Here is a 27,980-nt window from a genome sequence, read left to right on the forward strand (position 1 = left end):
ATCTCCACTTTTTAACGCCTCCGCCCCTGGCCCCAACATTCAAGATTAGAGGTTCACAAGTTTTAATATGCAAAGCCCTTAAGGGTACACTTCATGGACATACCATCTGGTTCCACAGCCAGAAATGGTGACTCTGGGAGTCTGGGGAAGGGGCAGGATGATTGTAAGGCAACACTAGTCAAGACCAGGGCTTTCTCTAAACTATGGGTCCCTGTTATTTTCAAAGTGATTTGTTCAGGTCATTAACCACCTAACTTCCTCTCACCAGGTTTGTTCCCAAGAAAAGCACCAGCTTTGGGGACAAACCACACAAAATTAGCTCTGGTTTCACTTACTATTTAAAAAAAAAACCCAGGAGGTAAAGGCAGGTGGATCTCTGTGAGTTTGAAGCCAGCCTGGTTTACAAAGTGAGTCCAGGACAGCCAAGGTTACACAGAGAAACCCTGTCTTGGAAAAATACAAATAAAAATAAAGACAGAAGCAAGCCCAACAGTATGCTTTCTGCACTCAAGAGGGTTCCAACACATTTTATTTTGCAGACCACTGGTGTGTACTTTTGAGCACCAACATCAGATAGATTGCTATAAAGTGTCCACTCGGTGTCCCTGTGACAGCGTCCTCTGCTCAGGCCAGACTCAGTGGCTTCAGTTCCAGCTGTGGGTGTACACAAGAGGTCCAGAGGCTCCTGAAGGACACAGTACGCTGCCGCCTCCTTTCAGGGAGCTCCATTAGCCCAGCGGTGACTTCCTGGTTTTCTGTGTTGAGGAGTGAGTTGGTGAGCTTACAGAGCACCGCTTTGGGGCCAGTTAGCAGGAAGCACTGTGACACCTGAAGACGGGATGCTTTTCTCTTTGAAGACCGGTACTTGCAGACCCAGTGCCCTTGTGCTTAAAGACGGGAATTCCCCCAGCTGCTTATTAGGCTGGAAGATAAGGAAGCCTCTGTTTTTAAGAACCACAGATAACACCTTTGTAGATTGCCTATTTGTTCTAGAACTACAAAATTTAATTCAAGAAAATATAGGTCCCATGAAAGACTTAAAAGTTTATAAAACTAAAATCTAGTTTCCCCAATAAATTGTATTTTAGGCAAAACCCTCCCAAATGCTTCTAAAATAATACCAAAAAGGGCATCTGATTATACAAGAGCAATTAAAAAAATTAAATATTTATTTGAATAACAACTTTTAAGTTTGAGCTGCAATGTTGGCAATGAGTTTTTTTTTTTTAAACACAAATCACAAATTGTGTGCACAAAAAATATGGGCAAAGACAAAATGATGCTAAGAATTAGGCTATATAGCTGCTGATTTTAAACAAGAGGCCTGAAATCACTATACAAAATATAAAATGTATTAAACACTACCCTACCATCCACAGAACAGTCTTTATTATTGATTATATTTAAAAATTATTTGCAAAGTAAATTAGATATTGAAGTATAAATGAGCATTATACACGAACCCTCTAATCGGAAGGCAGGTCCTGGTCACACTATAGAACATCTAATTACATTGCAAAAAGTATCTTTTTTCCTATTGGTAAGGAAAGCGGCTAATGGTATTAGCGCAAGTGGCAGGAAAGCTGTGTTGTTTGTTTTTGTATTCCAAGCGCTTTCCCTGCAGTTTCCTCGCCTTGCTGAACTGAGAGAGCTAGTGGAGCATGTCCTGGGGCAGAGCAATGCCCTGCAGCTCTTAGACTCAGCTTTACAAATCAAAAACTTAAAAGGAAATCACTCAACCCTCTGACTACTGGGAGACCATCATGTCACTTACCAATTCTGTCTTTCTAGAATGTCAACTGAGACACTTAAAAAAAAGACCAGACTGATACGGTAAGTAGAAAATGAGAAGACGTGACTGCTGGGTGACAGTCCTCTCAGTAATGCCTGTGTGGCAGAAAAGCACCTTAGAAAGCGCCTGTGCGGCAGGAGACACGCATCTAAAGATTCAAGATGAATCAACGGTACTGGATAACAATACCATTCTCAGCTCAGGAGCTGCCTCGAGGTTGGGTGCATCTTCAGTTAATGTAACAGGAAAAGAAGGCCATGGATTTCATTTTATTAATTGCATCCACTCACAAACCAACCTAAGGTCACCAGATGTGTAGACACAATGAGATTTTGTTGTTCTTAGAGTCTTTAATTGAAGTGATGATAAAGGAAATAGATCTATTTAAAAACAAAATCAAATAGCTATTTCTGTCTAGATTAGGAGGTGGCACCAGGTGTGGGATTCACGTTTTGCGTGGCTACTTGAGGCGCAACTTCGATAATCCGAGGTTTGTCGATGATTCTGGCTGTGCGGTTGCCTTTCTCTACAATCCCAATAATCCATGCTTGGTGGCCTTCACCATATTTGGGGGACTTTATCTCTGCACAGAACCGAGCTGCTTGCTCACGTGGTAGACAGATTAGTAGGCCTCCTGGCAAAGAAAGCGAAGAGGTCACTGCTTGTGTGGTGCTGGGAGAGCAGCCGGCGTCTGTGCCTCTACCAAAGCTTACTTACACCGAGAGGCTGGTCTGCTTTGGAGACAGTTAAGCCACCTCTTGGTAAACTCCTACTGCACTGAAACACTAACAACCAAGCTAAGGTCAGACGGAGAACGACCTATCTGAACCACACAGGACACTGGCCATCCACTGCACACGAGAACAGCTCCTTTCAGGGTGCTCCCTGCATGGATCCCTCATCTTACCAAGAATAATACTTTTTAAACTTTCTTTTTACCCTGAAAACTCATAAGAGTCTTTACTTGAAGACATCCAGGCACTAGTCTTAACTGTCTGCAAAACACTAAAAAATGCCAACGTTCCTTCATGATTCCAGCCAGCCCAGAAAGTGAGTTTCTAAGTAACAGGGAAAAACTTACTGAACACATTCTATTTTAGAAAACAAAGGAACAAACCAAGTGACTGTGGTCGCTAATTCATGCGATGCTTACTTGGTCCCCACTAGGAGGCAGACACTGCTCCAGCCAGCCAGCCAGCCGCTAAAGGGGTTGTCTAACTCCTTTGCTTTGAGCAGCGGAGGATGCCAAGTCCTGGTAGAGGGCTCTGTAGGCACCACCTCTCGCATGATACCAGATTCTTTTAGGGACCCAGGCCCATGCAGACCAGTTGCCTAGAAGCTGGGTCTAGAAATGTGTGAACACATAGTTATAGTGAAAAGGAAGCGGAAATGAGAAAGACTGAAGAAAAAAGAGGTAAGTAGAAATCAAGGTCAGCAGAGGCAGCAAGGTCAAGGAGAACACGGGCAAAAGGGAAATGGCACTCGGAAACACAGTACTTGTGCCACACCACACTTTAAAAACAATCACTAATATTTTTAATTAGTCTATACTCATGAGTGAAGGTGTGAGTGAGGTCAAGATATCAGCTCCTCCAGAGCTGGAATTACAGGCGGGTGTGAGCTGCCAGAGGTGGGTGCCAGAAACATCCCCTGCTCTGGAGTGGAGTAGTGTGAGGCCAGAGAGATGGTCCAACAGTGAACAGCACTACTGCACTCTTAAAAGAAACTCTGATTTTGAGACTAGGTCTCAGTGCATAGCCTGGGCTGACCACACCCTTGATGTCACCCTCCTGCCTCGGCCTCCTAAGCACTAAGACTACAAAACATGCCTGGTTCTTTTCTTGACACTGTCGGAGCTTTGCTATGTTATACAGATCAGGCTTAGGCCTGTAACCATCCTGCTCTGCTTCCTGAGTAGTATCCCATGATGCTCTGCTAAAACACCAAATTTAAATGTTTAAAAAAAAAAAAAAAGCAAGTCAGGCATGGTGGCACACGCCTTTAATCCCAGCAGAGGCAGGTGGATCTCTGTGAGTTTGAGGCCAGCCTGGTCTACAGAGAATTCCAGGACAGCCAGGGCTACACAGAGAAACCCTGTCTTGGGGAAAATAAATAAATAATTTAAAAAGCAGTGGGCTTTTCTTATCCATGGTTGTTGAGTTCAAGGATTAAGTTTCCAGTGAGTCAGATGTGACCTATCTTTTCCTGAGCTTCTGTCTTCTACTATACCAAAAAGGAGAACACAGGTACATTCAACTCCAAACAGCAGTTCAGTCACACTGGGGGAGACTACAATCACAGGAAGGGTAGGTAGGCATGGCTATCAGGCCAGACCCCATACAAAGTGGGGCTCTGGTGCCCGAGGTGACTGCTTTCTTAGCTTCACTGAGTAGAACCCTCAATCAGAGATCAGAATCCTTGTACCTGATGTCTCCGGGCAGGTCCCATGCATGAGGCCAAACATATTTCCACAGGCTTTGCTCACAGCTGCCATCTTGGCTAGCACAGGAAGGTTGTGAATCACAAACGACACCTCGTTCCTCTGTTGCTTGGCTAGGTTCTGTGCATGGCCCAGAATCCCGAAGCCTGTGATGTCAGTAGCTGCGTGAGCATTGAACGTGTGCATGAGGCCTGCAGCTGAGAGAGGCAGAAGGACTTGAGAAAACCCATCTTTCCCCCACTCAAATTCTCCATAAGGAGAGACGGCACAAGAAAGCAGTGTTAAAACAGTCAATGCCAAGCCAACTGCAGCTTACGCCACTCAGCCACATCAAGACCAACTTCCTAGAAAGTGAAATGGCTATAGAAGAAATAGTTTCCACAGAAGGAAACCTGTCACAGCTGACTTACAATCTACTAACATGTTTAAAGAATGCCTGAGTTCAAAGTCTCACCTCCTAAGTGTCGTCACCTAGGAGCCATGGTCCATATGAAGCCCCACTGTGTGTTTATAAATGTGTAACATGCGCCATGAGAAGTAGTGTCACTGCTTTGGCCTTCTGGGCCTCTTTTACTATCCTTTCCTCCCTTCTTGGCCCTGGCAGCCACTCATCTTTTGTTTTTCAGGAAGGTCATGTTTTTTCAGACTTCGTTCACTTAGCAATGTGCAGTAAGCTTTCCCTGGTGCTTTCATGCTTGACAGGCCCCTTTGAACACTTTTCAGTAATATTTCACCATCTGGATGTTCCATTTTATCTGTCCACTCATTGAGCAATTGTCTTGGCTGTGTCTAAGCTTGGCAAAGGCACTGTAAACAATGTGTGCAGATTTCTGAGTGACTCCTCCTCTAGGGTAGGCAGTCAGGCACAGCACTGTTGGATCATATGTTTAACAATAGCATTAGTGCTCCAACAAGCAGCCCAACGGTGGTGCAAAGTGGATGTGCATTTTGCATTCCCACCAGCAAATGACAAGAGTTCCTTCTTAGCATTTGGTGCTGTTGGTGCCTGCAGTTTGGAACTGTGGCAGATGCCTAAGTACGTCACCGGACATATAACCTTAAGCATCTCTGGATGTCTTATTGCCAAGACATCTCTGATGAAGTGTCAGTTCATATCTTTTGAATTGTTTTTAATTGTTGTTTTCTTATGTTGGGGGTTTAAGAATTTGTCATGAATTTTGGCCACCAGACCACTGTCTGCAATGTATTTCACAAAGATTTTCTCCCACCTTGTGCCTTGGCTTTTGTTCTGTGTGTACATGTATGTGTACATGTGGAGTCCAGAAGCAACTGCAGGTGTTCCTCAGGTGACATTCATCTCGCTTTTTTATTTTAAGACTATTTTAATATTTTATGTGTATGGGGGTTTGGGTTGCATTTGTGTATAGGTTCTCTCTGGGTAGCCTTGGCTGTCCTGGACTGACTTTGTAGACCAACCTGGCCTTGAATTTACAGAGATCCGCCTGCCTCTGCCTCCCAGGTGCTGGGATTAAAGGCGTGTGCCACCACCGCCCGGCCACAGCTCTACTTTCTTAGTAAGGAAAGACAATGAGAAGTTTCATTTTAAAATGGATTGTTCAGAAGTAGACTGCCTTTCTAGTAGAGCATTATTTGGTCACCTGTGTGCTAGTCTATTTAGTGACACACAAATGATCAGGAGGAAGAGCAGCCACTCAGTGCATGTGGGCTTGTATTGACCACTAGCTTAAGGCAACAACTAAGTTGCAGGGAAATGATTTTTAAAGCCCTGGAGGAATATGTAAAAATGCAAACTGGAGCTGTTTTGAGATGGACAACTATGTATAACTTTCTTCTGTACTTTTTTTTTGCTGTTGATTTTAAGGAAATATAAAAATGATTTAAAAATAACTACAAAGTTCTGTGTAATCAGGAATATAATTTGCAATAGCTGTTTTTTTAGTTTTTAGTTTTTTTTTTTAAAAGAAAAACACTGCAAAGACTTACAAAATATTTTCAGTTACAGTATTCATTTAGCCTTATTCAATTAGAACAAGTTTTAACAAAAGATATTTTATGCTCTAAACAAGAAACACATTCCACAACTATCTTTACATTTCTATTTCAGTGAGCACATTTCAATGCATTTTGATACATAAACATGACATCATGTACAACTGCTATACACCGAAATTTAATTTAAGTAGACCTTTCAAGTAACAAGCAGCTCCAACTCCCAGGTGCTATTCAAGCAGTGCTAGTGAGGGCTGTGTGCGGGACTCACTATCGGTTACTTATCAGAACCATCACAACCGTCAGGTTATCGTTCCCTTTACACGGGGAAGTGCTTTCCTTAACTGTTTTCCTCCTATGTGAAGAGCTAAATCAAGTATTTTGTGGAATTGTAACAGCATTTCCTAAAACAGTTTCCATTAATGAGAGATTAATTATTGTAGGGTACTCATAGGTAAAAATCTCCCAAAGCGAAAACACAAAGGTTAAAAAAAAGTAAGCCCTGCCACTGGGTGGTAGTGGCGCACGCCTTCAATCCCAGCAGTAGGGAGGCAGAGGCAGGCAGATCTCTGAGTTTGAGGCCAGCCTGGTCTACAGAGTGAGTTCCAGGACAGCCACGGCTACACAGAGAAATCCTGTCTCGAAAACCACACACACAGTCATAAAAAGTAAACTCATTCTAATGGGAGTCAAGTGGAGACAAGAGACTGTAACGAGGGGTTGATATTTCTCTATTGATCTGTATTGGTTTTTAAAACTTTTCTAGGAAGGGGAACAAACGTAATATCAATACATAGTACTGAAAATTAAATCAACAACAAAACAATAACAAAAACTGCATCATTTTTCTTCCTCCTAGATGTCTGTGACAAGGCCTCACCACATCGCTCAGATGTATAAACTTACTTTATGCCCAGGCAGGCCTGACCCTCCTTCATCAGGCTCCTAAGTAGCTGGCTCTGCTGGCTTAGGTTTGCTCTACTGCCAAATGTAGCAAATTTCTACATGAAGACACTAGTAGCTGGAGAAATGGTTGAGTGAAGAAGCACTTGCCATGCAAACATATGACCCTGAATTCAGTTCCCTAGAATGGACTATGACTGAGCCCTATGGTGTGTCTGCATTTCTAGCATTCCTAAGGCAAGACAAGAGGCAGGGGCACAAGTTCTTAGAGCTGGCATACACGGCAGCGAACATGTGCCCTGCCTCACATAAGGAGGGAGGTGAGGACAAACCAAGATTGTCCTCTGGGTTTCACGTAAGCCCCACAGTGCCCATCCATATATTGTATTCATATAGGTACACAGTGGTAGTGATGGGGTCAGGGGAGCAGTGCATAAAAAACTAAAAACAAACTCTAGAAATAGTGCTTAGAGTTTTTAAGACCCAAGAGAAGTAAGTGCTCTCTGCTTAATTATAAAATATTTAAAATATTTCACAAAATATAATATATATAATATAAATATAAAATATTTAAATGGTGTAAACACCAATAAAAGAGTTAAGATGCTAAAAAGCAGGGGCTGGAGAGATGGCTCGGCAGTTCAGTACTGCTCCTCCGGGAACTTCAAGTCTGGCTCCAAGAACCCATGTCAACAGGCTTACAAGCTCTTCCAACTCCAGCTCCAGGGAACCTGATACCCTTTTCTAGCCTTCAGGGCACCGGCACACATGTTTTCATATATACAGGCACAAGAAGACATAGTAAAAAAGATTAAACTATATCAAGTGATTGCCTTGGTATGCTGGCTTGGCTTATGTCAATTTAGCAGAAGCTGGAGGGATCACCAATTAAGAAAACGCCTGAGTAAGGTCAGGCTGCAGAAGACAAGGCTTGATCCCTAGCAGTACGTAAGCGCTATTTCAACACTCAGGAGATAGAGGCAGGAGGATTAAAATTCAAGGTCAGTGGAGGCCACCCCAGAGACTGTCTCAAAAAAGCAAAACAAAAATAAAGAGGTCATAGGCAAATGAGTAATTTGTCTTACCCTAAATATTTATTGTTTTGAAGTTAAAAAAAAAAAGGCCCCTCCTTCACATTTTAAGCTAAAAGCTTGGGAGACACATTGTTAAAATTATCTGAGGGAGCTGGGCGCACTCAGAAGGCAGAGGCAGGTGGATGCCTGTGGGTTTGAAACTAGCCTGGTCTACAAAGTGAGTCCAGGAGAGCCAGGGCTTGTTACACAGAGAAACATAAACCAAAAAAGGAGGAGGGACATCGTGGTGCACACCTTTAATCCCAGCCCCGAGGGGACAGAGGCAGGTTCATCTCTGGGTGTTAGAGGTTAGCTAAGGCTTTATAGTGATACATTGTTTCAAAAAAGAACATGACACATGTGATCTAGGTCAGGGGTGGTCCCACAGTGCACACTGTACACGTGAGTAGAGAACATGGAGCTGTGATAAAGAGGAAACCTGCTAGCGACATGTGTAATGAATGGCCCGGCTAACTCACCACCTGCATGTACAGACTTAGCTCTGGCTCAAGGGGCTCGTGATGAGTAGCTTGGACATCTTTGTGTTGCCTGACCAGTGAGTGTAAATGCAAACATTTCCCTGAAATGGGATAGGTCCCCTGAGCACTTAACCACACAAACGGTTCATCTTAGTTCAGTTTTCAAATGCCCTGTCTTTCCTTGACACATTTCAAAGCCCGTGGGCAAAATCCGCTCAGCTAGAGTAACTTTATTTAAACCTCTTATTTACAGGTTTTGTCTATGGCCAAAGAAGCTTTCTGACTACAATTAAAACAATATTTAGGGCCAGGGAGAAAGTATGAATTTGACTCAGTCAGTAAAGTATGGATTAGACCCCTAGAACCCAAGTAAAAAAACCTGGGCATGGTGGCTAGGCTGGCAACCTGGCCTAAGTGTGAACTCCAGGTCAGTAAGACCCTAACTCAAAAATCAAGGCAAAAGGCATTCATAGTTGACCTTTGCAAAGGCTCTCTATGCCTGCACACATGCATATACCCACCTACACAACTTCAAACATGTACATTCATGAAAGGAAAAGAGGGCAACATTTCACTACTATATAGCACCTGACTTGTGATTTTTTTTTTACATAATTGAATAAAAATCTTACATAGTAAGGTTGTTTTGTTTACATCTCTCAATTTAAGTAAAAGAAACCACTATCTCTTAAAGCCTGTGTAATTGTGGAATGAGTAATGGCTACCACAGGGTCATATATTCAAATATTTGGCTACCAGTAGGTGGAATTGTTGGGTAGGATGGCTTTTGCCCCATACCTGTCCTGTTCAGCCGGGCCATATTCATCATTGCCTCTTGGTATGCCAACTCTACGTCTTCTTGGGTAACCACCAGCTTAATTTTATTCCATTTTTCAGGCTAGCCATAGGAACACAGGAGAGATGAAAAAGAGAGGGGGGGGGAGGGAGGGAGGGAGAGAGAGAGAGAGAGAATGTGATTCACTTTTACTTCTAACTGCTTGCAAAATGAATACTTGTCTTAGTCATCTTCAGGGACTGGGTGTGTCTCTATGTGTGCATATTTCTGATGATCAAACCCAGGGCCTCACACCTGCTCTGCATATCCTGTACCGCTGAGCCACACCTCAGTCGCTGGAAATTTGATTTACCTCCTATGTCAAGACACAGCAACGTTCTAAGTCGATGGTATATGAGATTAGCATCTTTCAGTGGGACGGTCATCACGCATCGTCTGCTTATCCTGTGTGCCCACAGTAGAATGTCGTAGTTTGCTGGATACGTAACCCTAGCAGGCCACACAGTTCCACCTGCCCTCATTTTGCCAAGTGTAATCCCTTCCTTAACATTGTTTTCGAGGGCTGAGCATATAGCTCAGGCAAGCGCTTGCCTGGAATTCACAAAACCTTCAACACTGCAGGAAGCAAGGGTGGAACTGTCTCCATGCCTTTGGCTCTCTTCCCCGTTTCCTCTAGGAGGGTGATGGCCTCCATTTTTATGTCACACCTTCTTTACTTGAGGCACTGACGCAGCAATGAAGCTGCCCTGCTACACATGGATGTGAATGAGGCATCATCAAAGGGACAAAAAGGCCTTTGTCTGATTCTCAAAGAACCTAACACCATGATGATGCTCATGGCACTAACTGCTGTATGCGTCATGCATTTTCACTTATCTGTCTTGAACCCACTAAACAATACTCAATGGTAGAGCCTGCATGCACATGCGAGGCTGAGTGTGGCTCTAAGCACCTCCCGCCCACAGCTGGACATCAGGAATACTCCAACTCCTCACAGAAGGAGCATCCACTCTGATGACTGTACCTATTATTCTTTGCCTTTCTACAGACTACAGATTCTAAAACTAACTTTTTTTTTTTAAATAAACAAAACAAAACACATGAGCCGGGTGTGCTGGCACATGTCTTTAATCCCAGGATTCCGGAGGCAGAGGAAGGTGGATCTTTGTGAGTTCGAGGCCAGCTTGGTCTACAAAGCAAGGCTAGGACAGCCAAGGCTACACAGAGAAACCCTGTTTCAGAAAAACATAAATAAGAGGGCATGGTATGCCTCCAGAACTGGAGTTGTTAGTCACCATGTGGGTGCAGAGAAGAGCAGCCAGGGCTCTCAATTGCTGAGACACTGCTCCAGCTCTGAGCTTTCTTAGTGGCTATATCAAACCACAATAAAAGGCCAATAAATGACATAAGTATTTTTTTCCCAACTAGTTTCAGGTGATAGCTATAGAAATTAAATACACCATGACATGTGAGGACACAGCAAAATCTTAAGTCACTGTAAATTGTTATAGAAAAAAAAAATACAGCCTAGTCCCAGTGGGATAACCCTTAGGAGCAACGTCCTTCTATTCATTCTCCACCAGACCCACACCTACATGTTCTTAGTGCGGCTAACACAATCAATCCCCGACCCTACTAATCTGATGCCTCAAACTGGGCTTCACCTTCTTCAAACATTAGCTCAATCACATCTCCATTAGGAGTACGGATGAGTCATCTTCTGATAACTTTATGGGGTAAAATTTAAGGTTTTTACTTGCCTAACGTCCCCCAATTAAAACAAAACAGAAAAAAACCCTCTGAAACTAAAATGCAACTCTGGGCCAGGCGTGTTGGTGCATTTAACTTTAACCCCAGCACTAGGGAGGGAGGGGCAGACAGCTCTCTGTGAGTTTGAGAGGCCAGCCTGGTCTACAGAGCAAGTCCAGGACAGCCAAAGCTACACAGAGAAACCTTGTCTCAAAAAACCAAACCAACCAACCAAACAACCAAACAAACAAAATAAAACAAAGAACAAAAAAGCAACTCTGAAAGCTAAGTGTTCCGCCCACTCCTGAACAGCGCTTTACTTACAATATCCAGCCACTGGTGCACAGCTACTGCTACTTGTGTCCCCAGGGGTTTTGTCAACACAAGCACATCCCCTGGGACTGCATTATCTGGCCTGAAGAAGAGAAAAAAGAGAATGCTCCAGTCAGACTAACCAAACAGACAAACGTGAAATCTTGTTTGTTTTTTTTTAAATGTTTTTGCACTAATTCTTTTTAGGGGTGATGTTGGTGTTTATGAATGTGTATTGGTCAGGGGGAAGCCAGAAGTCAATACTTGGTGTTATCTTCCATCTTTTCCACCTTAGTTTTTTGAAACAATGTCTCTCAATGAGCCCAGAATTCAACATTTTGGCTAGACTGGCTGGCTGGTGAGCAACAGGGACTTGCCAGTGTCCGCCCACCCCTGCTAGGATTACAAGTGGGCACTAACACCCAGCTTTTATGTGGCTGCTGGAGACAGAGCTCTGGTCTTCACACTTGCCCCATACATGCCATCTGTTAGGAAAAGGAAGCCCCAACTGAGATGCAGGATGCTTAACAGGAATGCCTTCAGCTGCTGTAGAAAAAGAAGCTTCCACTAATTAAAAAAAAAAGTGAAATGTGAACAGTGCTCAACTTCACTCTTAGGAGCAAGATTCGAACCACCGAGCAGAAGCTGGAGGCTGCGCTTGTCACCTCAGTTACTTAGAAGGTTACGACAGGAAGACAAAGCCTCCTTTACTCAGCCCTAAATACTGGCTCTAGAGAGAGCTGCGGCCACACACAAGGTCTGGGGTTCAGCTCCCTGTTGGAAAAACAAACATGCACAAACCACAAAGCAGAAGAGCAAAGATGAAGTCTGTAAAGCCACTGTCAGTCAGGATATGGGGACCTGGCCTGTGTGTTCGCCACTGCGGCGTGAACCTGGCAGAGCCACTACCACCGGCACAGTCCACCTGACCTGGGGATTCCTAGAACTAGTCATATTGATCTGTTCTGAGTTACAATTGGAGCATTAGTGAAGTGTCACCATAACCAAACACAATCGAAATGTCAATAGCAAATACACAGAACTAGTAAGAGGGTGCCTGGGACGGGGAACGAGCCTCAGCACACGGCAGGGCCGTGCACTGTCCAGTCTTTTCAATTCTGACCAGGTTAACACAGTACCTACTAGTGACTAATCAAAAGCTCAAACACAGGTCAGTGAGGCAGCTCAATGGGTACAAGTGCTTGCCACCAACTCTCAGGACCTGGGTTCAATCCCTAGGACTCATGTGACAGGAGGGAAGGATCAGCTCCTGAAAGTTGTCCCCACCACACACACAAATGCATAAATGAATAAAAGGTAAAAACAAATAAATGAAATTTCTATTAGCTTCAAAAAATGGGGCAGGGTCCCTTTTCTTAACATCGAACACAGAAAGTGACAATCTGTGTTGAAATCCTTCTCCAAAGAATACAGAGAAATGCTCCCCAACCCTGAAGAAAGCGAGCTACAAGACAGGAAGCTCACCATTTCCAGTCATCAAGAAAACACACATCAAAGCCACAGTGGGATGCCATTGTACTCGACAGCTTAGTGCATCAACTCACACAAGTTAGAGTCAACAGAGAGGAAGGAGCCTCAGTCGAGAAAGTGCCTCCATGAGATCCAGTTGTAAGGCATTTTCTCAATTAGTGATCAGCTGAGGGCCCAGCCCACGGTGGGTGGTGCCACCCCTAGGCTGGTGCTCTAGGCTCTGTAAGAAGCTGAGCCGGGCATGGTGGCACACGTCTCTAATCCCAGCACTTGGGAGGCAGAGGCAGGAGGATCGCTGTGAGTTCGAGGCCAGCCTGGTCTATAAAGCGAGTCCAGGACAGCCAAAGCTATACAGAGAGAGAAACCCTGTCTCGAAAAACCACACACACACACACACACAACAGCTGAGTAAGCCATGAGAAGCAGATAGTTCATGGTACCCTCATGGCTGGTGCATCAGCTCCTGCCTCCAGGTTTTGGTGTTTCTGTCCTTATTTCCTCCTATGATCAACTATGATCTGGAAATGTAAGCTGAATAAACCCTCTCCCCAACTTGGCTTTTTGGTCATGGTATTTCGTCGTAGCAATAAAAACCCTAAGACAGCCACCTACACTCACTATGCTGGCTATGAGCAGAACGAGAATGACATCATCAAACAACTTCTTGAGGGGATGTGGAGAACTTGTGTTTTGTACACACAAAAAATAACAAATCTAAACTATACCTGAAGGGTGTTCATAATAACAGGAGAAAACAACTAGAAAAGTCTACCAATCAATGGGCAGACTTGTGGTATAGACAAACAACAGTTTATTAGGCCATAAAAAAAGCCCTATGGAGGGGCTGGAAAGATGGTTCAGTGGTTAAGAGCACTGTCTGCTCTTCGAGAGGTCCTGCATTCAATTCCCAACAACCACATGGTGGCTCACAACCATCTATACTGGGATCTGATGCCTTCTTCTGGCCTGCAGGAGTATATGCAGGCTGAGCACAGTATACATAATAAATAAATCTCTAAAAAAAACAAAAACAAACAAAAAAAGCACCATGGATACAGGTGGTGGTGGCATATACCTTTAATGCCAACACTCAGGGAAGCAGAGAGAGGTGGGTCTCTGGAAGTTCGAGGCTAGACTGGTCTATAGACCAAGTTCTCAGGCAGCCAGGGCTACACAGAGAAACTCTGTCTCGAAAAACAAAACAAAACATTAAAAATAAAAAACAAAACAGGCACACGCCGTTAATCCCAGCACTCAGGAGGCAGAGGCAGTTGGATCGCTGTGAGTTTGAGGCCAGCCTGGTCTACAAAGCGAGTCTAGGACAGCCAAGGCTACACAGAGAAACCCTGTCTCAAAAAACCAACCAAACAAACAAACAAAAAATAAATAAAACAACACACTATGGGTTCATGCATTTATGCTACAACTTGACATGGCAGGTGAATAAAGCCAGACACAGAATGTCCAACAGAGCATGGCTCCATTTATATAAAGTGCTCAGAATAAGCAAATCCTTACCGACAGGCTTGCTGTGAAGGATGCAAACGTTCTGGGCCCTGGACAGGGTGATGACAATTCAAGACTACGCTCACAAACCAATCAACTGTACACTTAAAACGCTGACACAGAGGTAGAGCTCAGTGGTGCAGTACCTGCTTAGCAGACACAGGAAGCTGTGTCCAATCCCAAGTACAATAAGTAAAGCAAAACCAAAAAGCTGCGGAGGTGGCCTGTACCTGCAATTGCTGCAGAGGAGGTGGAGGCCGGAGGATGAGTTTGAGGTCAGTACGAGATACAGAGGACACAGAGTGACTCCTCGTCTCAAAAAGCCAAGCCAAAAAAATAAACAAATAAAATGCTGAATAACATGCTGTATTTTAAACGAAATTTACAAAGCCTAAAATTGCTCAAGAATAGGATCGAAGTATTGATATATGCTACAAAACCTATGAATATAAAAATACTTGCTAATCTACAAAGTAAAACCAACCAAGACATATCTGAAGGACCAGCAAGTGATGTGGGAAAGTTTCCGCTAAGGGCGATGAAAGTGGTTAAGGGACACTCGCAATTCTATACCCTGGAGAGGCCAAACCCAACTGCACAGTTTAAATGAGTCATTATACAGCAAGTGGAGGATGCCTTAATATACTTTATTTTTAGAGAGAATGAGAGAAAAACCGGTTTCAGCATGAAACAAAAGCCAACTTACATGATAAACTCATTGGGCTGGCAGACAGTTGTCGCTACTCCTCCCAGAACAATCCAGGGGTTTAGTACCGTCTGGCCGCCCGTCACAGAGGTTCCTGCTTCCTCTGCCGCATCTTTAAAACCCTGTATAATTAGCGGTATCACTTTATCCCTTTCCTAGGGTTTAAAAGAACACAGATGAAAAGTCATGCAATTCTGTTCAAAACCCTAAAGGATGGTCCTATATTTGCAGTTACAAAAAGATAAAAACCTCTAAAGAACCAAAGCTGACAGACAAGGTAGAGTGCAACAAAGCAAGGGAATGTTTCCTGCCCTAAATGTGTTATCAAATACTGGATGGTGTCGGGGTTACAAAGTGAAGCCCAGGGAAGAGAGTAGGGGGATAATATAGCCTTGGCCCATAGGCCTGGCCCAGAGACAGATGACTTTTAGAAGTCAGCTTTTTGCTGGTCCTGAAGAACACCAGACAAGCTAACTACACAAACGCAGCCCTGTTTTCAAGGCAAGAAATGGGAAGACTTGCTGAGAAATACAAAGTAACACACCCCCAGCAAAGCCCTTGCTGAGACAACTAAGTACTACTGGTCAAAGTACAAACTACTAGGAAAAATGTCCATGGAAAACTGGGTTATCAGTAAATCATGCATGCTGACTGGGGGAGGGGGATATGTAAAGAGAAAAGAACTAAAAACACATTTTGTCAAGAATTATCTAAGTAGTGGGGTCGAAGAGATGGCTCAATGGTTAAGTTCATGGCTTCTCCTGAAGAGAGTTTGGTTCCCAGCACTGATTTGGCAGCTCACAACTGTATCCAGCTCCAGTTCCAGGCACACACATAGCATATTTACATGTATGTTAGCAAATACTCATGCACATAAAATAAAAATAAAAACAACCTAAATAGAAATTCATCCCTTGTTCAAAGAATAGGTAAAAGGACAGACTGCTAGACAGTAACAGAAACATGAGCATGTGAAAGCATGAGGCCCTGGCCCCCAACAGACTGCTTGCTATCTGAGCATCATGAGTTCTGAACTAGCAAGTAGGTATCTGGGCCACAGGCCTGGCACTAAGATACTGTGAATACAGTTAAGCTTTTAAGTTTCCTCCTCACATGGGGGGGCAGGAGCTTTCTATCTACCCAGAAGAGAGGAAAGGAACAGGACGAAAAAGCAGATAGGTACATTTTAATTTACAGATAAATGCCCAATACCGGGAGGCCATGTTTGTAAAGGCCAAGTTAAACCAAAGACCGTTAGTGAACCTCTGACTTACCCTGTCGGTCATTTTATTACTGACTCCAAGGAGCATCAGCATATTGTCACATTCTGTGACGCCCATTGCATAGAGGTCACTGAGGACATTGGCACATGCTATCCTGCCCTAGGAAGAGAGCAGAGATGTGAGAAAGCACAGCTGAGGATTTTCCATCTGTAGAAACAAAGATGGAGCCTACAAAGCAATGGTCTCCAAGAACTTGGGACTTTCCAGGAAGGGCATCTCCCAGGATGTGGCTCTCAGCTGGTTACTTTCACTTAACTGTCATGTCAGGCCACCCACTTACCCCGAACAAAGCATTCATATTCTTTCCCAGCCTAAGTTTCAGAGCCCTGGATGAAGTTGGGGTACAGTGGGGTGTGAGGCTGGGGGCTGGTCAGAAGAGAAGCAGTTAGCACTGATGGCCTAGGAGAGCCCAGGGAGGAGAGGCCTGATATAGTCACTTAAAGGCGACTGTGGAAACCATCACTCGTGGCAGACCATAGGAAGTGTCGCTTTGGGTGGTTATAGAATAGGAGATGGCCTTCGCCTATTTTTAATTGTTGGATTAATTAATTTTTGCAAGCGGGGTGTGGTGGCGCAATGCCTGTAATTCCAATACTCTGGGAGGCAGAGGCAAGGGGATCTCTATAAGTTAATGGTCAGCCTGGCCCTTAAAGTGAGTCGAGCACAGCCAAGGCTATATATACAGAAACCCTGTCTAAAAAAATCAGAAGGTGGGGCTGGAGAGATGGCTCAGAGGTTAGGAGCACTGACTGCTCTTCCAGAGGTCGTGAGTTCAATTCCCAGCAAGCACATGATGGCTCACAACCATCTATCTACTTTGTGATCTGATGCCCACTTCTGGCCTGCAGGTGTACATACAAGCAGAGCATTGTATACATAATAAATAAATCTTTAAAAAACAAAAGCAAAAAACAAAAACAAAAAAACAGAAGGAGTAGGGGAGAAACTTTTGCAGCTTCTTTTTAAAGCTGTAAGGAATAAACAGGATACAAAAAAAATAGAGGAGAAATAAGAAGCAGAGGGGCCTAAAGTAAGATTGAAGAAAGCATTTCCTAGTATTGCTTTATGAGGGATAAAGACTACTGCTCTGGAAGTTGTTGTCAACTGAATTATCTTTTTTATAGACAGTAAAATAAGGGAAAGATAAGGAGGCTTTCTTCTGCCATAGGAAAACCAACACGAAAGCAGCACATCCCAGGCTGCTCTGCAGTGCCACGGTCAACACAGCAGAAGTACAGGTTGCATCACGGGCCACAGGGCAGACCCGGATTGGCTGCTCTTGCATGCTTCTAAGAGAACTAGAAAAGGACAGAGTCTGGGCAGGGTCTGACTTGTTTCCTCGCCCTGCACCTAAGAGGGAAGTGTGCTCAGTTCCTCACCCTGGAAGGAGCTTGCACTTTAAACAAGGGAGATATTCCTATTTCTTCACTGGCTTCTCTTGTTGGGAGAGAAGTTGGCGGCAGACTAGGCAGACTAAAAGGCTGCTAGTGGAAGCCCGTAACAAATGACTGGACAATGTGTCCTCACAGTGCATGACCAGCAGCTGGAACTCCATGTGTACGTGCACGCGCGTGTGCACAGAGGACAGAGGTTGATACCTTGTCTTCCTCAGTCACTCTCCACCTTAGTTTTCAAGACAAGGTCTCTTACTGAACCTGTAGACTGGCTGCTCAGCAAGTCCCAGGAATCCTCCTGCTCTGCTTCTCAGCATTAGGACTAGAGGTGTGTGCTGCCATACTCAGTTTTTCACTTGGGTGCTGGTTAGCTAGATCACAGAGTGGCACAGAATCCAGTGGTGAGTGGGCATGTGGGTGGCTGGGTAGGTGGTAACCCACTTACCCCAACATTTACAAGAATAAAGGTTCAAGAAATCCAATTTTAAGTGAGCCATGGATGGTGGCATACACTTTTAATCCCAGCATGGGAGTGGGGGCAGAAACAGGCAGACCTCTGAGTGTTGAGGCTCTACACAGAGTTCCAGGACAGCCAGAGCTACACAGAAAAATACTGGTGTGGGGGAAGTCCAATTGTGATGAGATTCCCACGTTCCTTTATTTGTGGGAGGAAACACAGAAATGACACTTTTGTTATAAAAAAGTACAGCGACACTTCCAGCTAGAAACACAGGAGCAGTAAACTTTACAAATGTCAGGGAGCAAAGAGAGCAGAGAGCACCACTAACCACTAGCATTGTCTCTAAACAGCAGCGTCAAGTGTGAGAGGAGAGGCAGGCTAGCCCACCATGACTGTAGGATCCATGGTACAGTAATAAAATGGAAAACAACACGCAGACACAAAACCCAAACCCAAAGGCACATACAAAACCCAGCCCAAACCAAAACTAAATACATAAAGTAGATCCAATGACAACTGCACATGAGGTCCAACTTACCATCATGTAAGGGTCGTCGACGATAGGATAGATGTAATCCGTGGTTTGAACCAAGGAAAGACCACCATGCCGCAAGGGAATGACGCACGTATCCATCCCAATGCCTGGGAGGCGGATTGCCAGCACCCACAAAATAAGGAGAAAAAAAAAAGGCATTTAATCCTGTACGAGTAGCTCTTTGAGAAGGAAGATGTCTACAATAAGACAGCGAACACCACACTGCCAACCAAACTCTGTATGTGCCAACCAAAAGCACAACTGACAAAAACATGAAACAGAACCAACAGAGGACAGAAAGTATAAATAAAATTGTTAGTCACCAAGACTGTAATATGGCATAAAATTTGAACCTTACTGAAGTGGTTTTGTTTGCCTGTATTATTTTATAGTCCTGGTTTTTTTCTTTTTTATTGTTTTGAGATAGCCTCTCTATGTAGCCCTGGCTATCCTAGATTCTCTATTTAGACCAGGCTGGCCTTAAATTTATAGACATCATACTGTCTCTGTGTACCAACTGCTGGAAATAAAGGCATGTGCCACCACACCGGGCTTATAGAGAATTTCTTTGAAGGTGACAACAGCACAAATGGAATTGTTGTTATTTTATTGATAGCTATTTGAAATATTAATTACCTAGATGCCATTATATAACATCCTAGGTATTATTCTATTTTTCCAAAAGTATTTGTGCTCTATTCTCACACTACCTACATGACTTAATCATTTATTTTAGTTTTCCCAAAACACTTTCTACATCTTTGTGTATTCATACATATTTTTGTATGTTCACATGTATGCACCCAGAGCCAGAGGTCAACCTCTGGTTTCTTCCTCAATCTTACTCTCACCTTATTTTTTGAGGCAAGGCCTCTCACTGAACCTAGACACAACCAATTCAGCTTCAGCTAGGATGGCTGGCTGTGAGCCCATCCCATTTCCTTTCGACAGCACTGTACTTGATATCTCGTCCTGATGTTCCCTGGAGTGGGAAAGTTGGGGACTTGGTAGTTAATCTGATGCTGTAAAAATGTTTTGGAAATGCAGGATCTTATAAAAAGATAGCCAGCCCTAGATTACGGTTGACAACGTTCTGGCTAGTTTTTGTCAACAGGAGACAAATCTAGACAGAGCTAGGAAGAGAGAGATTCAACTAAGGAATTACCTCCATTAGACTGGCCCAGTGGACATATCTACAAGATTGCTAATTGATACAGGAAGGCCTAGCTCACTGTGGGCGGTGTCATCCCTGAGCCGGTGCCGTGGGCTGCTTAAAGTGCTAGCTGAGCAAGCCAGCACACAGTACCTCCCCTCCTTGGCTTCCCTTGCTGAGGGACACCTGTGTTAAACCCTCTCCTCCCCAAGCTGCTTTTGGTTATGGTGTTTATCACAGCAGCAGGAAAGCAAGCTGGGACAAACACTCCACTGTCACCAAAGCAGCCATAGGTAGTATGTCCACACGTGAGTGAGGCTGCGCTCCAGTGTGATTTTATTCACAAGCACATGGCAGGTCAGATCTGTACCCTGCCACAATGTGTGAAGCACTAACACACAGGGGAGACCTTGGCAAGCTGATGAGAGGCCAGACCACTGCATGAAGTCCAATCTGGACAAATTTAGAGAGGCACATGGAAGAAGACGACTCTTTTTTTTTCTTCTTCGAGACAGGGTTTCTCTGTGTAGCCTTGGCTGTCCTGGACTTGCTTTGTAGACCAGGATGGTCTCGAACTCCCAGCGATCCACCTGCCTTCGCCTCCCTAGTGCTGGGACTAAAGGTGTGCGCCAGCACTGCTCGCTAAGAGGACTCTCCTGAAACTTGAGTGTGTAGCTGACAGGAAGAGCTCCAGGTACCAGCCTAGCCTGTGGATGTAATTAGGTTAATGATATATTACTGTACGTCATGAGGGTCATGACAAAGAGAACTGCTAAGAGAAGATGAACCTCTACAGAGAGGACACAGGCGTTCAGGACTATTACCTCCATCACAAAGGGCGCCAGGAGAGTATCTGGGAAGTGGGGGCTATTGCTCTGGAAGAGTGTCTGTCCAGCATTCATACAGCTCTGGATTTGATCACACACACACAGACACAGACACCCCCTCTCTGACATTGTAAGGAAAGAAGGGGTAAGCCTGCAATAGGTCTCGAAAAACCAGAGCTTCAAATATAAAGTCAGGGATAGTCCAGGTACAGGAACAGAGCAAGGGGAGATTAAGTGCAAGAGTGCGAAGCTCAGGCTAAACTACCGAAAGTCCAGGTCTTCTCAAAGACTGAAACTTTTCTGTCAAGAACACACCCGCTGTAATCCTGGGAGGCAGGGGCAGGTGAGTTTCTAAATTCGAGGTCAGCCTGATCTACAGAGTGAAATCTACTATCCAAGACCTCATAAAGAAACTGTGTCTCAAGAAACCAACCAAATGAATGAATAAAAGAACACTATGATCATACTATAGTACCAGTAACTCATGCTTGACAGCTTCCGAGTACAGAAAATAAATGGACTGGTTCTAAGAAACACCTACTTTCAATAGCGTGTGTGTGTGTGTGTGTGTGTGTGTGTGTGTGTGTGTGTGTGTGTGTTTTCCCATCAGGATGTTGTCTTCTATCATGCTGCACAGAAAGCTCAGACTCAGAAACTTGCTGGCCTCCTGAGATCTATCTGCTTTTGCTCCCCCTCCCCCAGTGGTGGCTGTAGACAGGAGCAGGTATGCCGAGCTTTCCATGGCTGCTGGGGAGCCAAACTCAGGTGCTCATGCTTGTGCAGCAGGCACCTTGCCCACTGAGCTGCCTCTCCAGCTCCTGACACTCCTTTACTCAGTGGAGTGGCTAGTTTTATGTCAACTTGACACAAGCTACAGTCATCTGAGAGGTGGAACCTCAATTAAGAAAACGCCTTCATGCTGGGCGTGGTGGTACTCCGGAGGCGGAGGCAGGGGGATTGCTGTGAGTCCAAGGCCAGCCTGGTCTACAAAGTGAGTCCAGGATAGCCAAGGCTACACAGAGAAACTCTTGTCTCAAAAAAACCAAAAACCAAAAACCAAAACAAAACAAAAAAACAAACAACAAAAAAACCAAAAATAAATAAATAAGATCAAGCTGTAGCTGGGAGGTGCTGGTGCACACCTTTAATGCCAGCACTCAAGACACAGAGGCAGGCGATCTCTGTGAGTTTAAGGCTAGCCTTGTCTACAGAGCTAGCTCCAGGCCAGCCAGGGTCACCCAGAGAAACTGTCTCTAAACAAAACAAAACAAAACCAAAACCAAATATCCAGGGGTAAGGCTGAATTGATGTGGCAAGGCCCAGCCTACTGTGGGTGCTGCCAAGCCTGAGCTGGTGGTCCTGGGATTCATGAGCAAGCATGCTGAGGAAGCCATGGAGTGCAAGCTAGTAAGCAGCGCCCTCCACGGCCTCCAGGCTCCCGCCCAAGCTTCCTTGGTGATGAACAGTGAGCGCCGTGAAGTGTAAGCCGAATAAGCTTTCCTCCCCAGCTTGCTTTTTGGTCATAGTGTTTTGTTAGTATTGGCTTTAAAATTGTGTGCTGCAGTTTCTCTTTTAATCTGGCTAGCACCCAAATAACCGAGACTGGACTGTGTTATTTATTTAATAAGCTTTCCAGCACAATACTGCACAGTTATTACTGTATTCTAGTCTGACTTCCTCTTTGCCAAAGTCCCCGAGAGAGTTACATTCCTGGCTTTCTCTTTCCAGCTGTGCTCTCCTCGTTGCTTCTCCTGGACCTCTCTCTACCCGAGGCTGAGTCTCACTTCTCTTTCCCTCCTATGCTCCTTGGCTGGCAGTAGATCCGGTCCTATTCTCTCCTCTCCTCAGTGACTGGCTGTTAAACTGCTTTATCAACATGTCAGGGGACAACTGGGAAGTAAAATTTAGACAGGAGATTCTCAAAACAAGGATTGCAACCAGATGAGGGCACGGAAGTCAGCATTTACACAGCGCACAGGAACACCATGCCTATAGAGTTTCATCCAAGCAATGAAAGCCCTAACTAAGGCATTTGGGCAATACTAGTAAGTATGTAGATCTTAAGGGTCTTTTGGCTCATCCTTTAAATAATACAATTTAGAGAGCTAGAATACCATTTAGAGAATAGCAATAGTGGGGCACGCCTTTCTCCAGCACTTGGGAGGGAGAGGCAGGGGATCTCTGTTGAGATGGAGGCCAATATGGTGTACATAGTGAGTTCCAGGACAGCCAGAATTATATAGTGACACCCTGGGGGAAGGGCGTAATCCTGGAATCACCCTATGATCAAATTTAGGGGATTTATATTTTTCTGAGGAAAAGTTAAATTTTATTTACTTCTCAAAAGTTTTATGAAGGGGACCAGAAAGATAGCTCAGCAGTTAAGAGCACTGGCTGCTCTGGCCGAGGACCGGGGTTTGATTGCCACACCTACACGGCAGCTGTCAGTGACCCCAGTCCAAGGGATCCAATGCTGTCCTCTGAGGTTCTTGGACTTTAGGCATGCACATGGTGCACATACACAATGCAAGCAAAACACCCATATACATATTTGGGGAGGAGGAGGAAGGGAGGGAGGGGGAGAAGTTCTATGTAATCAGACCTGCGGCCTTTGTATTCTTATACCTGCTTTTCTGTCTAGGGGTTTAGATTTTCCTTTCAACCAAAGCAACTCTGTTTTTACCATCTGCTTTATATCCCTGGAAGAAACAAGCGCTTCAGGGCAAAGCCAAGGTGCTAAGACAAGACTTCACAACAAAGTCACAAGCAGGGCTGGAAAGATGGCTCAGCAGTTTACAGCTGTTCTTCCAAATGACCCAGGTTCAATTCCCAGCACCCACATGGCAGCTCACAGCTGTCTGCAACTCCAAGTTTGGACACCCTCAGACATACATGCAGGCAAAACACCAATGCACATAAAATAAAAATAAATTATTTTTTAAAAAAGTCACAGGCAAGGGAAGTAAAATACAAACTTTAGCTAAGAAAGCTCATCAAGTCACTCTGTAACTGTAAGACATCCAACCCCAGGACACACCCACACCTCTCAGCTTTACGTCATGCACATAATCAAATACACCGAAGAGCCATATCTCAGAGCCTGCAATTTCTGAGCTCTGTGTTTGAGAAAGGGACGATATGAAGAACTTAGAAAAGAAAACAACAGGGACCTCAGTGCCACTCGGAACTCTGGGGTCAATTTCAAATTCATGCTGCCATCTCTCCTTTGAGAGTGTTTGGACGGTGTACATGGGTAGAGCACATGCGTGGATATGCATGTGCAGGCCAGAGTTCAACCTCAGGTGTCAGTCCCAGACATGGTTCACCTTTTTTTGAGACAGTCTGTCAGCTGACTTGAGAATTAGCAAGCAGGCTAGGCTGGCTGGCCCGCAAGCCCCAGGGACACACCTGTTTTTTCCTTCCCAGTGCTGGGATTACAAGCACACTCCACCACACACCCATTTTTTTAAAGGCACGGGTTCGGGGGATCAGACTCACTAAGGTCCTCAAACTTTACCAAACAAGATTTTTCTCCAGTCTTCTCTCCTGAGTCTACGGCAGCCTTGTGTGGCCCACCTGCAACTTTTCAGCCCCTGCATCCTGCTAGGGCCCAGCCACTCCCTGTAATGCTGTTCTTAGGATACTAGGGCGGGGTTAGAGCACAACACTGTAGAGGCCATGAGAGAGCGGCAGAAAGGAGCTTCTACTTATCCCCAGCTAACCAAAAAAATTAAAAGTAAAAAAAAAAAAAAAAAAGTCTTCCTGTAGTGTAACGCCGCCACATAGATACCTGTAATTTACAACCTGCCAACCACATGCCCTGAGGCTTTCCAGTTCTCCCCTTAGATAAGGGGCATTAAGAGTATTGAGATCTTCCCACAGAACTTTAAAAGTCAAAGCAACACAAGGGAGAATCTGGCTGTTGACTGACTGTTGACCACACTTCTGCGTCTTAGAGCATCAAAGCATTGGTGTACATACCAAGTCGTGGCATAACAGCTCCCAGAAACTGCTCATCCTCTTGGAAGTGGTTCTCTTGTAAAGATTCCAGCAATTTCTGCAAGACATCTTGGGGCACTTTGCAGCCTGTGCCTTTCAGTTCAGTAAACCTGGTTAGCCGGAAGCTCTTGTCCAATTCGTAACTTTCTGGGTTAAAGGCCTCCCGAGCAGACATGGTTCTGGGGCCACACTCTTCGCAGCTCAGCCTTGCCCTCCCTCTTCCGATCCACTGGACTTTCTACTTGTGCTCCACCTAGGTGCCACCAAAACACAGAAAGTCACTGTTAAAAAAAACTCTGAGCCAGCAGTTGTCAAGAATCAAGTAAATGCACACACACCAGGGAAAGTACCAGGGCCAAGGCTGCCGAGACCACAGGGAAACAGTCAGTCAGGGTGATCCGTAATGCCGTCATGGGCACCTAGGAAGACCTGATAGGGCTCGTGGGTCTAGCAGCGGCTCCTCGGGCAAGCTCTTGTGACACCTGCCACTTGGCAGTGAACTCTCCAAAGTTGTTCATGGATGCAGGGCTCAGAGAACATGATTCACTATAACTGAAAGTTCTCTGCTTAGAACGCAGAGGTCCTCGCTACAGTGATTTTTCTGGAAAACTTCTGGCTGTCTTTTGCTCTCTCACACCAAATAGTGCAACAGCCACCAGAAACCGCAGAAACGGAAGCACAAACGCATGCTTTTGGCTGCCCTGGAGTTCACTCAGGCTGGCCTTACAGAGATGCATCTGTCTGCCTTTGCCTCCAGAGCTTGGGAACTGTATGCACCACTCTGCCCTTCAATACTCTTCAAGATACGAAATCCTAATTAAAAAACAAAAAACAAGTCTCCCACTGAACCAGACAGCACAGTACCATACTGATGGGAGAAGTCACTTAAGGACACTACTTAAAACAAAAGCAAACACAACAAAAAACTCCAAACACTTCCACTGGCTGTAAAACACAGTAGTGTTCAAGAGAACGCGTGCAAAGTTCTGTTTTTAGCATTCTTAGAAAGCAAACACCGAACCAGCCCAACAAACCAGTACACACACCAGTGACAAAACACGGCGGTGCTTATTACAAATAAAACAGTATCACACGAAGAAATCACTAGTATTATGGTACTGGCTACCACTTCCTGCATGTCCCCACAAGCTCTTCTGTTTGCACCTTTCCAGGTAAATCAATATTCAGGAAGTGCTCCCGGGGTTTACAAACTTTTTGGCTGATGCTTTATTGGGCATAGGGCTACAGACACCCCAAGTTTTAGGGTCGGTTTCCCCTATAAAATTTATGATTGAGAATATAATTCCCATTTATAGAGTTTTTCCATCCCCCAGGAAGTACATCACTCATTTAAAGTAAAATTCTCAAAGCCCAAGTTTGGGCAGGAATCCAGACCGTCGTGACAAACACGCCATGAGCAAGAATTTCAGCGGGAAACTAGACACGGATTTCACACATCATTTAAAGAAACCAAACTTCTCAAAGAGCGATGTGAGCCAAGCAAGTTGCTGAGATGGGAATTTTGAAGTCATTTCAGTTGGGGAAAAAGTGCAAATTACAACTCAACTTCGAAGGAAGATTTGTAACGGCAAATTCCTTCGCAAGAAGTTTCTTGCTTTTAACACTTGCCTCACCTTCCACAAGGTACAAAAGGGGAAAACTGCACTTCCTAAGTAATCAATTTTCCTACCTCCAATCCTCATGCCCCCAAACCAAACGCAGTAAGTAAAAGGACTCTGAAGCGTCCCTTTCTTTTAGCTCCTACACTTTCTGTAAGGAAAGTTTAAAACCACCTTACATCAAGAAAACTCCAAGTGCAAGGGACACCTAAGTCACACGGGCCTACCCTCAAAGAAAACTCAAGCAATCTGGGGAGGATGAAGTCGGGCTGTGCTTTGGGGGGTGGAGGAGAGTACTCCGGACCTGGAAGCCACATGTTTACACCTTTAAAACAATGACATGAATATTTAAAACCGCGTTTAACCCCTTCGCTGCCGCGCGCGGGGCGGGCTCAGGCAGCCGGGTGCGGTGCGGCCGCAGACCTACCTCCCCGCCGGCCCCGAGGCCCCGCGCGTGCACACAGGCCCGGGCGCCGGGGCGTGCACGCCGGGACCCCCTGTCCTCCATGGTGGCCGGGCGCGGAGGGTGCCACTCAGGGGGACACCTTAAGTCTCAGGCTGCCGCCTTTAAAGGCACGGAAGGGCGCGGGCCGCGTTCTTTGTACGGCTCCGCGGCGCGGGCAGGCCGCCGGCGGCAGGGCCATGCCACACCACAGTCCTCGGCGTCGCCGCGGCCGCGGGGACCGTCGCCGGCGGGGACCGGAGGGACGCGAGGGCCGAGTGGGGGCGGGGAGGCCCCAAGGCGCAGCGCCAGGACACCGGGCGGCTATGGCGCAGCGCGCGCGCGGGCGCGCGGGCTCCCCGTCCGCGCCGCCACACAAAAATGTCGGCGGGCGAAATGATTAACCCCTGCGTGGCCGCCGCCGCCCTCCCCCTCCGCTCCTCCCTCCTAACCCCGGCCCCGCGTGCCGCGGCGGCGGCGACGGCGGAGGAGGCAGCGGCGCGGGCGGCGCTTCTTTTTTAAAGCGGCCCCACCAAACCCTGGGCTCGGCCCCTCTCCAGGCAGGGCGCGCGAAGGGCCCCGGTGCACGGCTCCCCAGTCGTCCCGGGCGGCCCGGAGGGGGATTTGCAACGGCCGCGCCGGGCCTGCGGCCCGATATTCCCCTTTAAGCCTGCTGTCTCGCCCCCCCTCGCCAGGCCCGCCGCTTACCGGCTCGCTTTGCGCCCTCCGCCTCCTCCCGAAAACGGGCCGCGGCGCTCCCACAATGCACTGGGCGCGCCGGGCTCCCTTAAGCGTCGCCTGAATAAAAATGCTGCTCCCCCGGTGGCAGCGGCACGGCCCCGCGCTCGGACGCCGCGTGGAGCTCGGCCTAGGCTGGGCGCGGCCCTCCGGGAACCGGGCCGCCGCGCTCCCGCCGGCCGGGCGCGCGAGGGTCCCTTTAAGAGCGGCCACCTCCCTTTAAGAGGCGGCGGGCCGGTGGCCGGAGCGGCTCGGTGTTGCTGGTGGCGGTGGCGGCGGTGGCCGTGGCTGCGTGCGGCCCGGGAAGGGGGC

The 27,980-nt window shown here is 45.9% G+C and overlaps 1 protein-coding gene across 3 annotated transcripts; it reads right to left on the reverse strand.

Moving 5' to 3' along the window:
* Positions 1-495: 495 nt before the first annotated feature.
* Positions 496-27,980, reverse strand: SEPHS1 (selenophosphate synthetase 1). 3 transcript variants are annotated; one of them, XM_084781792.1, is made up of 9 exons: positions 27,639-27,980; positions 24,852-25,122; positions 18,894-18,997; positions 16,493-16,600; positions 15,219-15,373; positions 11,528-11,618; positions 9,457-9,556; positions 4,217-4,429; positions 496-2,426 (listed from the first exon to the last, which is right to left on the reverse strand). In XM_084781792.1, the coding sequence occupies exons 2-9, from the start codon at positions 25,042-25,044 to the stop codon at positions 2,212-2,214; spliced, it is 1,179 nt and encodes a 392-aa protein (XP_084637918.1). In that variant the 5' UTR covers positions 25,045-25,122; positions 27,639-27,980; the 3' UTR covers positions 496-2,211. The 3 variants fall into 3 exon arrangements, with proteins under 3 accessions (XP_084637918.1, XP_084637919.1, XP_084637920.1); XM_084781793.1 differs by lacking the exon at positions 27,639-27,980 and adding an exon at positions 26,916-27,591; XM_084781794.1 differs by lacking the exons at positions 18,894-18,997; positions 27,639-27,980 and having other exon boundaries at positions 24,852-25,105.

This window comes from Acomys minous (assembly GCF_964271855.1).
Source record: "Acomys minous genome assembly, chromosome: 5".
Classification (NCBI taxonomy): Eukaryota; Metazoa; Chordata; class Mammalia; order Rodentia; family Muridae; genus Acomys; species Acomys minous.

Bases quoted from the DNA above. Each gene is read 5' to 3' on its own strand.
- SEPHS1 (XM_084781792.1), bottom strand. From the start codon at position 25,044: ATGTCTGCTCGGGAGGCCTTTAACCCAGAAAGTTACGAATTGGACAAG. The intron at 18,998-24,851 runs GTATGTACACCA...TCCGCCTCCCAG, and splicing joins AGCTGTTATGCCACGACTTG to GCATTGGGATGGATACGTGC. The intron at 15,374-16,492 runs GTAAGTCAGAGG...TTTAAACCCTAG, and splicing joins GTAATAAAATGACCGACAGG to GAAAGGGATAAAGTGATACC.